Source organism: Patiria miniata, unplaced genomic scaffold, assembly GCF_015706575.1.
Source record: "Patiria miniata isolate m_02_andy unplaced genomic scaffold, ASM1570657v1 HiC_scaffold_27, whole genome shotgun sequence".
NCBI lineage: Eukaryota > Metazoa > Echinodermata > Asteroidea > Valvatida > Asterinidae > Patiria > Patiria miniata.
In genome coordinates, this window is record NW_024037066.1 from 1,526,315 (window position 1) to 1,539,337 (window position 13,023).

At 43.0% G+C, this 13,023-nt stretch overlaps 1 protein-coding gene across 1 annotated transcript; it reads left to right on the top strand.

The window, feature by feature from the left end:
- The first annotated feature begins 368 nt into the window (after nucleotides 1-368).
- On the top strand, nucleotides 369-9,449 carry LOC119734507 (gamma-crystallin N-like). The gene is made up of 8 exons (XM_038208043.1): nucleotides 369-499; nucleotides 1,356-1,392; nucleotides 2,240-2,361; nucleotides 4,190-4,316; nucleotides 5,378-5,520; nucleotides 6,469-6,595; nucleotides 6,988-7,359; nucleotides 8,011-9,449. Exons 2-8 carry the CDS (start codon nucleotides 1,381-1,383, stop codon nucleotides 8,149-8,151), a joined length of 1,044 nt encoding a protein of 347 aa, XP_038063971.1. The 5' UTR covers nucleotides 369-499; nucleotides 1,356-1,380; the 3' UTR covers nucleotides 8,152-9,449.
- Nucleotides 9,450-13,023: the final 3,574 nt, after the last annotated feature.

Here is a 13,023-nt window from a genome sequence, read left to right on the forward strand (position 1 = left end):
TAGGCCTATGTCTCCCTAATTTTGAGAAATCTTCGTCTGAAAAAGTGCAAACCTTTTTGGCGCCACCAGTGTAGGAAAGGATTTAGAAGGTTAGGCACATGTGCACGGGCGGAAGGGATATACAGGTGAAAGTGCACTTGGTCGGACAGTATACAAATATAACATGGTTTGAGGGTGAACAGTCGATATTCGCTCCCCGAGGTATTGGAAGTTGACAAACTAGTTCCCGAGGCGAAGCCGAGGGAACTAGTTTGTCAACTTCCAATACCGAGGGGGGCTAATATCGACTGTCAACCCGAAATAAACCATGTTATATCTGTCATAGGAGTGACGTCAAAATGCCCGAGCCAATCACAGAAGAGGCGCGGCCAAGGTGTCACTGTACTGTGCAGGGAGCTGTCAAGAGCCTTTAAAAGGGAGAGCGCGGACCGCTGTAGCATCACTCCGCACCTTCACTTTCTAGAGACACTCGATTGATGTTCTGGTTGTTGATCCTGAGGTGAGTTGTTGTCTTTGATAACATTTTGGTCTGCTGCGCGCATGCAGTCAGGACTTTCACTTCTCCTTCCCCCAATTTCGCCGGCTTTACACAACTCATCGCTTCCACTCGTCCATACACGTTTGCATTAGTGGGCTGATATAGTCATACGGTGAAGAATTCCCCAATTAAGTTAGTGGTGGGTGCCTCGTGTCGGAACTTGTTTTTGTCGGAATCGGAATTCGGCTTTCCTGTAGGCCTACTTCTTAATGTTCAATCTCATTTATCAAAGGTCATGCGTGATATTTTCTTCTTTCTGTTTAATTGCACGTTTTAATTGCATGCACGAGGTGTGGGCTTATACGTGTGCCCATCCATTATATTCATTTTTTTCTATTATTATTTCTAGAAACCTGGGACCGATTGATTAATTTGATTCCCACAATATATCTTTCTTGTTTTGTTTTTAGGGACCCTTACAGTACTAACTATAATTTTAAAACCTTGTCCGTTCGCAGTTGTTTCATTCATGCAATAAAATTTCGGTATGATTGACTTGAAGAAAAACTATTGGGTCAACAAATACATTGAGTCGAAAATAACAACGTCACTCATTTAGTTTCAAACTGATAATTAATTTATAGACCTAATCGTTCACATTCACTCAGAAACTATTGCCGAGGTGACGAAAAAACTTTGTCGAAATAGACTGATTCTGTCTTCACGGGATTTTAGTTTAACGGTGAACCCCCCCCCCCCCCCCCCCCCCCAGACTTCCGAATGTACGTGCGTTGGCCTTGGATGCGAATTTCGTTTCATGTCTTTGAAATTAATCACGTTTAAAACTTATTCATCGTCTTTTCTTCTTTCTCTGCAGCTTATCAGCTTGAATCTCAGCAAAAATGACGGCAAAGGTAAGACAAATGCAAAGTCAAGTCTGTCATGTACGAGGCTATGTGGCCCATCTAACCGGCGTTTATCTCCGGTTTCAGTGGCATGAAACGACTGGAAATGTCTATTTCCCCTGGATGGGATGCCGGTCCATCGAAGGTTACTCTTCAACCAATGCCGGTACCAATTACCAATTTTTACTGGGTGTACAGCTAGACGCAAGTGTGGATAAAGGGGCTTGCTCGAGGACACAACGTGTGATCACTCTCTGATCATTCACGGAAACCCTAACCATTATGCCATAATGCCACACATTAACAACATTCACCCAGTGCTGCTGGGTGAATGTTGTTAATGACCTTGTACAAGAATTTTAGTTGATTTGATTCCCTCCTCTCTTCAAGACATGTCCAACCCAAAGTAGCCAACGTGTGTATCACGCTTTTCTCTTAAACATTTTCTAAAAACAAAACATTGAACAAACAACAAAAGAAGGAGAACGAAGTCCCGAACCTATGTTTACAGGAACTTCGGAGTGCCCATCTCTCTTTCGAAGCGATTGGGCCAGACTCGAATCCATGAAATGCTGCTGGGGGGGGGGGGGGGGGGATCGCCACACCTCCTCCACAGCGAGCCTGTTACCTTCCCAGCATTGAATAATGCCGGTACACATTTAACACCAGGGTGGAGAGGAGTAAAGCGCCTTACTCAAGGGCATGGCCACGGCGGGGCTCGAACCCACAATGTTACGATCATGAATCCTGTGCCCTACCGCTAGACCACACGTGCCCACAAGAAGTTATGACACTGCTGAATGCGATACACTAACTCAGACTTTTTAACCAACTGAGGTATTGTTTTGTTTCTTAGATCACCCTTTACCAGGATTCGAACTTCAGGGGAGCATCCCGAGATGTTACAGGAGACATCAGCAAACTGAGTTCCATCGGCTTCAACGACCGAGTGTCGTCGATCAAAGTTGTTGGGAGCGTGTAAGTATTTTTCAAAATTACCAGTGGGAATGACTCCAATTTTAATGTATGGAACTGCTCCAATTTTAAAGTAGTCAATGGAATAGTAGCCTTGACCAAGGCGTTGGGCTTATCGATTCGCCGATAAAAAAAAATCGCCTATAAGAAAATCCCTAATCAACTTGGCAAGGCATAATTGCGTGCACATATCGATGCCTGTACGCTGCTAGTGAGAAAGTAACTTGTACCATACAGCAAGGCTATGCTTGTACATGTACGTACGCACGTAAACACACGTACTCGTAACAGCCATGCACACACAGTACATGTACATGCACAGGCCACGCGGCGCGTATATCCCCCACACGTACGTACGCACACCCACACGCAGAACATGCATAGAAGGCCTACATGCATAGGGTGGCATGGGTGGCTTGTGCGTAAAGCGCTCGCCTCTCACCAAGGTGACCACGGTTCGAATCCTGGCCGCGGATCGCATGCGAGTAGAGTTGTGCGTTGGTTCTCTCCTGTGCCACGAGGGTTTTTCTCCGGGCCCTCCGGTTTTCCTCCCTCCGGAAAAATCAAACACTTTCGATCTCAGGCTGTGCTCCGTGGTCATATATGGGTCGATGTGGCCGGCAGCCATTGTAGCCGCGTCCTTCGCAATTCAGCATACCAGCTGCGAGTAAGGATGATTAGCCTCCCAAATTATTATTATTATTGACATTTACTGCCTTATTACACCATGCGTACAGTCCGTACTCACGTGTGTGTGCTTGCTGGTTGTGTTAGTACCGAACCGTTCATACGGACAAGGGTCGGTGGTACACGCACGTATAGCCGCGTTGATTGTGGGTGCAGGGCCCGATTATCTCCCTTCGACAAAAAGCCGAGAGACCGCCTTGAACAAGGCTAATGAAATAGCCGCTTGCAAAGCAAGCGTGTACGATACGCGTGCAGATTTGGCCATTGATAATATGCAACACAAGACCGCCAGATTCTGACCATTCAACAGGCGCCTTCTACTAGGTCTTCGGTAGCCCGTTGTTGTATCACAAAAACATGGCAGCCAATTGACCAATCATCAGATTAGGTATAATTTCCTGTCAAAATGACGTCACAATTTGTAAAGTCGTCTGTGATTGGCTGACAGCCGGGGTCAGGTATAAAATTTGCATGTTCATATAAGACGTTTATAATATGGAATTATTATGTTGTGGAGCTCGCAGACTCTGTCTGAACAACGAATGATTCTCTAATTTTAAAGGCAGTAATGAAATGAATTTCGCAGATAGTTTGTGCGAACATCTACTCATCTACCTGTGTGGAAATACCACGGGGAAAACACCCCCTTCACCCCCTGCCGAATGTCCAACCCTGCGAACTCGTCTAACTGTGTGAAAAGGAGGGGGGCAACAGCACATGCCCCCCCCCCCACCCCGCTGAATCGCCCTACGAACATCGGCACGTTCCCCCCCCCTGCCGAATGTCTGACCCTGCGAACATTTACTCATCTGTGTGAAAAGGAGGGGGCAACAGCACGTGCCCCCACCCCGCCGAATGTCCGATCCCTAGGGTGAAACCCCCCCCCCAATTTACAAACATAAATTCTACCAAATATACAGAGCACTGTTGAAATGTGCCTCGATTGCCCCCTTTGAAAAATGTGAGCTATCCCAGGTGCACCCCTGCCCAGAAGTTTCACCCTAGTTACGCCACTTAAGAAACGATTTGATTTCGATCATTCGAACTTTGCTTCCCCGAAACGCACTTTTTAAGCTACAAGCGTTTGTAACGAGGTTATCATATACAGTCATGTAACACAAATCATACTGATTGTTGCACGCAGGTGGGTTGGCTATGAACACACCAACTACAACGGTCGCCAGTACATCTTGGAGGAAGGTGATTACCCGAACTGGGGTGCCTGGAAAGGTTCCAATGATCAACTCTCCTCGCTGAAGAAGCTGAACCCGGTGAGTCCCCCCCCCACCCCCAAGTGAAGGGCATGTATGGTTCTCATCCAGAGTCTATCATGATTTTAAGCGCGGGCATGGTACTCGGCTTATGAGCTCCGTGCGCTACCAAAAGAGGGTGCCCTTTTACCTAGCAACGACGTCCCATGGGTGGGACATTTCGCTGGCAGACGCGCACCATTCCTTGTGCGTGACGCACGTACACCAGGGCATTTGTTCTATTTACACGCAGTGGCCGCGCTTCGCAGCAAATGAATTGCAGTCAGGCAAGATGGCGTCGGTCGGTCACCCCCAACTGTACTTCCTTTGCCGGTGAGGGGGTACTTGTGAACGGAGCGGATAGAGCAACTGACCGTCAGTCAGTCAATAGCCCAAAAGGTTGTTCTTGTCAAAACAAAAGCTGGAAGCTTGAATCTTCTTCAGTTTGTATTTGTCTCGTAGTTTTACATTTTAACAATTTTTGTTTGAAAGTTTTTTGTAAAATATAAAAAGGTCATATTTTAAGGTTTTCCTTTTGATTTTCATTCCTTATTCTATTTAATAATTGAAGAGCGTATTTACGCAAAACGGCTCTTACATCCACCTTGGCTAATTTTGAAAAAAAGGTGAAATTCCTGAGAATGCATGGTCAATTACTGTGCGTTGATGGTGCTAAGTCAGTATCTATAAGAAGTGGATGTAAGCATCCTGTTAAAGTGAAGTGTCATGGCCTAGCGGTCAAGAGCACCGCACCGATGTTCTGGTGTTTCAGAGGCAACAGTGGCGTGGGTGTCGAGCCCGGGTGGACACTTAAAGCCGTAGTTAAAACTTCCCTGCGGAGTCCTCAAGAGAAGAGCCAACCAAGTACCAAGCAGCCGTTTTGCAAATAAGCTCTTCAATTGTGGAGCACAAAATCATAGTTTTTCGCTAAAAATGACTTTTTTATTAGGCCTTTATTATGAAAGAAATACATAGTATGGTCTCCTGTGGACCGTTTACGTCACCACTGTACCCAACATGCCTTTGGCGCACCCAGAGCATCTCATCATTACGCCATTTCTTTCTCTTAATCCATAATACAGGACATCGGGGACTTGCCGCAGATAGTTCTGTACCAACACACCAACTACGGTGGCAGGGCTGCGACTTTCACCTATGGAATTTACAACTTGAAATACTACAACTTCAATGACGACGCTTCCTCTCTCAAAGTCAAGAGCGGAATGTGAGTAAACGAGTATAATATAAGAAAATAATAAATGTTCAGCTGTGGAGTGCCATGGCCTCGTGGTCTGGAGCATTGAATTCGTGGTCTGCGGGTAATTCTGCAGGTTGTGGGTTCGAGTCCAGCCTGCGGCTATGGTGCATTTGCCCTTGGGCAAAACACTTTGTCACTCATTGCTTCTCTCCACCCGGGAGTAAATGGGTACCTGTGAGGACAGACATGGTTATTGTGGTTGATTTTAGCTGCTTAGCTCTGAAATGGCGGCTTCGATCTGTATACTCCCCAGGGAGCTGAGATTGTCTTTGTAATGTTTCATTGGCCAATTGAGCAGGGTAATAATGATGTAACGCCTTGAGCACCAATAATGATGGATACATACGCTTTATCAATACATATTATTACCATTATCTGCCATTTTTGTTCCCCAGTCCCCTAGTTTGGCAACTAGAGAAAATCTCAAACTGATAAGTTGCCATGCTTAAGTGCCTTTTTTTCCCACGTGTTCTGTTTATTTTTTTCGAAAACCCGTTTTTTTTCTTCACAAATGTGTTCATGGCCCGTGGGAATTGAATAACGTCCCATATTGTCTGCCATTGGCCACGATGTCGGTTTCGAAAAGTGTCCCATGCATAAGGAGATGGTGGTTCAAGTTTGCCATAGAAACTGTCAAGGGCCTTTTAACTTTTCAGAAGTGTAAATGCAAAAATTCAAAAATTCCCATGAGAAGGTTTTTGCCACGAACAGTGGTAGAAATTAGATTCAATGCGAATTTACTGATTAATTAAATACATATTAACTAATAAACTGATATTTCTGCATTGTATTGGCATTCTTCCAAGTCTCAATGACGTTTTCTTCCATTTGAATTTCTAGAAGTTGAAAACAAAATCTTACCTTTATAAAAAGAGACCAGTCTTTCAACATGCCTTTGTGTTTGTATATGTACAGATGGATCTTGTACGAACACAGCAACTACGGAGGCAGGCAGTACGTCGTGACAGAGGGCTCCTACCCACACTGGGACAACTGGCGCGGTGCCAATGATAAGATCTCCTCACTCCGACCAATCAAGGAAGTAGGTTCATTCTCTATAAAAAATTAAAGCAATGGAAAGGTACTATATGACTTTATGAGGTGAAGACATGATGTTTGGGTTAGATCTTTCTTGCCATAACATTATATATGTGAATGCGAACTTTTTTTGTCCAAGGGAGCTAGGAATTCAGTGGCTAATCTGTGCCGGGGACTGGGGTGGGGTGGGGTGGGGGTGGGGAGTGACTTAGATAAAAATGTGCCCGGCCGTGCAAATATGAAAAGGCGCGGGGGGCTTGCTGAACACAACATGACACTGTTTAAAATTGCACTGTCCTACAGCGGTCGGACAATTTGATATTGAGTGCTCCCTCAAGTTTCCCTTTCAAATTGGACGTTTGTTACACCCTAGTGCTGGTTCCTTTTTTTTTACAGCCGTTCTTTCCCACCGAGGTCCTGAGCATGGAGTTCGACATCGCTGCGGGCCTGCTCAACTCCACCCCGGTGGCCCTGGTCAACCTGTCCCAGCGGAATGACTCCAGCTCGGATCAGCAGGCCTCGTGGTCTACCAAGCGCACCGTGACCACCACCAAGACTTACGAGTGGCACTGGCAGAACAGCACGGCCGTCAGCGTGTCAACCACCTTCAAGACCGGTGTGCCCGTCATCGCTGATGGGGAAATCACGGTGAGCGTCGAGAACACCTTCTCTATTGGCGAGAACCGGGGCCAGCAGAACACGCAGTCGGATGAGTGGTCCTTCAACCTGCCGGCCACCGTCAAAGCTAAGACCATGCTGCGCGTGCAGGTGAAGTACCTTAAGGCAAAAAAAATATATATATTTTCAAACAATTAACTAGGGGAGGTTAAAGAAGAATTTCCAATTAGCCAATAGTGCTAAGCCATTGAAAGAATTGAGGACTTTTTTTTAATACTCTCAACAAAAAGAGAGCACTGGGACCCTTGGTTTCAGTGCCAGTTTAAATAAAGAATTTCCATGGCAGAAGACTGACAAGGTTTACTTTGTCCTTTGGACAAATTTGCCGAAGTTCCACTATTATTTATCGGCAAAGTTCTCCAAGGAAAAGAGGTTTCGTTCTCGTCACTATTAACCCTCCTGCTGTCTGAACAGTCACAGACAGTCAAAAAATCAATTCTCTTCCCCTGCCATGCCTTTTACACCGGCTATAGTCACCAACAGTCAGATCATATTTCAAGCAAGCACTGTTACTAGTCAAATTCAATCAACAGACAAAAAACAGGCAAGTGGTAGGCTTAATCACCTATACAATCATAGCATAGCTGCATGAAGTCACATAAACAGACAAAGCCAGTCAATCCTGCTTTTTACGGTTGAAAACAGTCACTTGATTGATTTCGACTGCAACGACAACGGGGAACAGAATGTATGTTTGTATAGGAGGGTTAATTTGAATTTGTTGTCTGGTACCCTACGCAGGTCAACATCCAGCAGGGTAAGATTGACGTGCCCTTCTCGGCCCTCCTACAGAAGGGCAACAGACGCTGGAGGGAGGTGGGAACATTCAGGGGCACCCAGAGCTACAATCAGCACGTCGATTACGATGAAACACGGCTGTAGAGAAACGTGTCTGTAACTCAGGCCGAATGTTGCTGGCTAAAATAAGATACAAGCCGAATATAGACGGAAAAAAAAATCTAAGGAGTACTTAACACATTGATGGCTGTGGCACGGTTAAAAAAAAGTATTTGGGATAAATATAGAATAATAAAACATGTCCATTTTTGAGAGGGGATATTTTGACGCGACCACCAAAGTGACCTCAGGATACCTGAGTGTTGTTATGAAGAGCCAGAATCTCGTTGTACTTACATTTTAGAAAATAAACAGAAATGTCTTTAAGTGGGATCTTTGAAACCCTAGTCTCAGATGCCAGGAAATACCTAGATTGCACCAGAGAGCATCTACAATCCGAAATTTTACGGGGCCCTTGACGGGCCCCGGACCCCACGCCATTAGGGGCCGAGACTCACTGCCGCCTACTTTCATCCATCTGCCTGCTACTCTTGTTGAAACCCCTGACTTTTCTTTTAGACTCATTTCATAATAATTTGTTGGGTAAAATGTGATGTTTTTATAGCGCTTGTAATGTTATCAACTCACTTATGTTTTAACCAGCATATCATGGATTGTTACTTGAAAGAAACATCTACTTTATAAGCAGTATATCATGCCAAACCAATTACTATCTTTCAAAAAATATATAAATGTTATACTCAGAATTAGTCTTGTTCGAGATTAGGCCAAATACAAAAAAAAAGATATTTAGCGTCCTGCCTTTTTGAAAAAACGAAGCAGGCCCTTTTGGACTCTGGAATGACATACCAGCTTTATATGGGCTATTTAGGCCAAAAATGATGTCACTGTTTAAAATTTATCATTTTTTCGTTTCAAGAAAAAAGAAAAAAAGAGGCGGCCTCTAAAAAAGGAAACAGGCGGGGACGCTCAACATGTTTTTTTTTTTACTTGGCCTTAAATAGGAACTTTAACGGAATTGAACTGTTGGACTTTCCAGACGGAATTATCAAGATCAACTTTAGGATAATTAAAGTTATCGTTTTAAGAAATCCTGTAAACTGATGCCAGTTCAGCAAACAAGTGGTTTCAAAAATGTAATTTGAATATCAAAGCAGTGTCGGAAACAAAGGACATATGGACCGTTGTGTGTGTTATATTATCCGTATAATCACTAAAGCTGTAACTTGGGCATAATTATTGTTGGCATCGTGATCTAGTCTCTTATATACATGTAGTTGAGGATTAATCCCGTGAATGAAATGGAGTGCACATTGAGGCCACATACGCATGCTGTCCATTTTGCCAAGATATTACATTAAAAGAGCATTTAAAAAGTAGCATTGACATTGTGGTGTAATTTTTTTTAATGCAATCCTTAAAATTGCACATTTGTGTCGTACTTAACCTTAATTTTCATTTTGCTATTTTTAAGGGCATTTTTGGTGCCTTTTTAGTGTTGATTCAACCTCGTCCCCAGTGCTTACTTTATTTCCAACCGCGTTTCCAATAGTAAACCCTGGATAGGAAACTTTCTTCCTGTATCCTGATTGGATACCGCAATTGGCTAGTAATGGATTTTTATCGTGTACTTGGTGCTATTATTCACAACGTGCAGTACGTGTTTTTTTTTTTGCGATCATTCGTCCACGCCTTCTCGAAAATACTAATTTCCTTTCCAATTTGCTCATATTAATATGAAATATGATACTGCATGTTGTCTTGATAAGATCGTAACAGTTTGATTTCAAAAATCGTGTTTTCGTAGCTCACGCCGTGCTCGCGCTGCTACGAATTGACTCTGTTTTTACCCCAGACACCGCATACAAAAACAAACGCTAATGTGTAACGCATATCCAGGCACCAGACTGTTCCTCATTGGCATACGTGTTCAAAAATCTTGGACATGCAAATGATCCAATACCAGGGTGAGAGAGCTGCGGTAGTGGTGGGCGCGTACTGCTCGACACCCTGGGACGAGGTTGGTGTTGATGCTAATGCGAATCTCCATATTTGTGAGCAAAAGTGTGATGTCATTTCAGAAAGAAACCCCACATGGGCGTCGCCATGATTCTTTTTCTAGTGGGGGGGGGGGGAAGCACATCCCCCCCCCAAAAAAAACAATTCTTGTACTTTCTCTAGCATATTCTCAATTTATCATTTTTTCGAGGGTGAGCGGGGAAATTTACCCGCCCTATCCCACTGACACCCCCTGCAGACGCCCATTTTGTTAAATGTCCATGAAATGAGTAGTGTAACGTCACATCTCGTGCTTTCTTGGGGGGGGGGGGCAAGTGCACTTTACGTGTTTTACCAAGTGTCCCAAATCTAAAATATTTTCCATATCCGCGGTCATAAAAACTATAAATTTTCGGCCCAAAAATCAAACTTCACGAATTTAAGTCAAACTTTCACACAAGGCGCATATATACCAGGAATGAATTCCCCGAAGATTTCAGCTCACTACAGTCAGGATCCAGGGAGAAAGCACAAATGTTGGGTGTTTTTTTTACCGGTTGACAAGTATAAAGAATGGATAAGTAACTGATTAATCAAATTGACTGCCGGAAACTTACCGATCAATACTTCTCGGATATTCCAAGTTATGTATTTCCCAAACACACTAGTTCCTGTGGTGACTGAGATATTTCGATGTGTTCTCTATGTAAGCAATATCAAGGTCAGCGGTCTTCATCTCAGTGGACAAAGCAGTTCAACAAACGAGCTGCTCGCCAAACTTCCTCGTGGTTGGTGTTCAAAATCCTCCATCCCGTACGATCACATCGATAGCATTTTCAATAGTATTTTAATTCAGTATAATGCATAGCTGCAACACTAACCCGAACAGTCCTGAATCCTCCAAATTCAATACTATTTTGCACACCCCCTAGGGAGTTAAGGGGAAAATAAAACATTTGCAAACATCAAAAAATAAAACTACCAAATCATTTTGAAGTACCCAAAAATCCAACTTCACCAAAATTCCTCAAAAGTTCACACGAGGTGCCTAGAGGCCAGAATTGAATACCCAGAAGAGTTCAACTCATTACATTCAGTATCCAGTGAGAAAAGAAAACATTTAGATTTTTGACTAAATGCCAACAAAACTACAACGTTTTCCATAGCCGGCATCATCGAAAAAGTCAGATTTTGACCCAAAAATCAAACTTCACCAAAATTGCTCAAAAGTTCACACGAGGTGCCAAGAGGCCAGAATTGAAATCCCTAAAGAGTTCAACTCATTACATTCAGTATCCAGTGAGAAAAGAAAACATTTAGATTTTTCACAAAATGCCCCCAAAACTTCAACGTTTTCCATAGCCGGCATCATCAAAAAAGTCAGTTTTTGACCCAAAAATCCAACTTCACCAAAATTGCTCAAAAGTTCAAACAAGGTGCCTATAGGCCAGTATTGAATTCCCTAAAGAGTTCAACTCATTACATTCAGTATCCAGTGAGAAAAGAACACATTTAGATTTTTCACAAAATGCCCCAAAACTTCAACGTTTTGCATAGTCGGCATCATCGAAAAAGTCAGTTTTTCACCCAAAAATCCAACTTCACCAAAATTGCTCAATGGTTCACACGAGGTGCCTATAGGCCAAAATTGAATTCCCTGAAGAGTTCAACAATTACATTCAGTATCCAGTGAGAAAAGAAACATTTTAGATTTTTTACAAAATGCCCCCAAAACTTCAACGATTTCCATAGCCGGCATCATCGAAAAAGTCAGTTTTTGACCCAAAAATCCAACTTCACCAAAATTGCTCTACAGGTTCACACAAGGTGCCTAGAGGCCAGAATTGAATTCCCTGAAGAGTTCAACTCATTACATTCAGTATCCAGTGAGAAAAGAAAACTTTTAAATTTTTCACAAAATGCCTCCAAAACTTCAACGATTTCCATAGCCGGCATCATCGAAAAAGTCAGTTTTGACCCAAAAATTCAACTTCAACAAATATGCTGAAAAGTTCACACCAGGTGCCTAGAGGCCAGAATTGAATTCCCCGAAGAGTTCAACTCATTTCATTCAGTATCCAGTGAGAAAAGAAAACATTTAGATTTTTTACAAAATACCCCCAAAACTTCAACGATTTCCATAGCCGGCATCATCGAAAAAGTCAGTTTTTGATCCAAAAATCCAACTTCACCAAATTTGCTCAAAAGTTCACACCAGGTGCCCAGAGGCCAGAATCGAATTCCCTGAAGAGTTCAACTCATTACATTCAGTATCCAGTGAGAAAAGGAAACATTCAGATTTTTTACAAAATACCCCAAAAACTTCAACGTTTTCCATAGCCGACATCATCGAAAAAGTCAGTTTTTGACCCAAAAATCCAACTTCACCAAATTTGCTCAAAAGTTCACACCAGGTGCCTAGAGGCCAGAATTGAATTCCCTGAAGAGTTCAACTCATTACATTCAGTATCCAGTGAGAAAAGAAAACATTTAGATTTTTTACAAAATACCCCCAAAACTTCAACGATTTCCATAGCCGGCATCATCGAAAAAGTCAGTTTTTGACCCAAAAATCCAACTTCACTAAAATTGCTCAAAAGTTCATACAAGGTGCCTAGAGGCCAGAATTGAATTCCCTGAAGAGTTCAACTCATTACATTCAGTATCCAGTGAGAAAAGAAAACTTTTAGATTTTTCACAAAATGCCTCCAAAACTTCAACGTTTTCCATAGCCGGCATCATCGAAAAAGTCAGTTTTTCACCCAAAAATCCAACTTCACCAAAATTGCTCAACAGTTCACACGAGGTGCCTATAGGCCAGAAATGAATTCCCTAAAGAGTTCAATTCAGTACATTCAGTATCCAGTGAGAAAAGAAAACATTTAGATTTTTTACAAAATGCCCCCAAAACTTCAACGTTTTCCATAGCCGGCATCATCAAAAAAGTCAGTTTTTCAC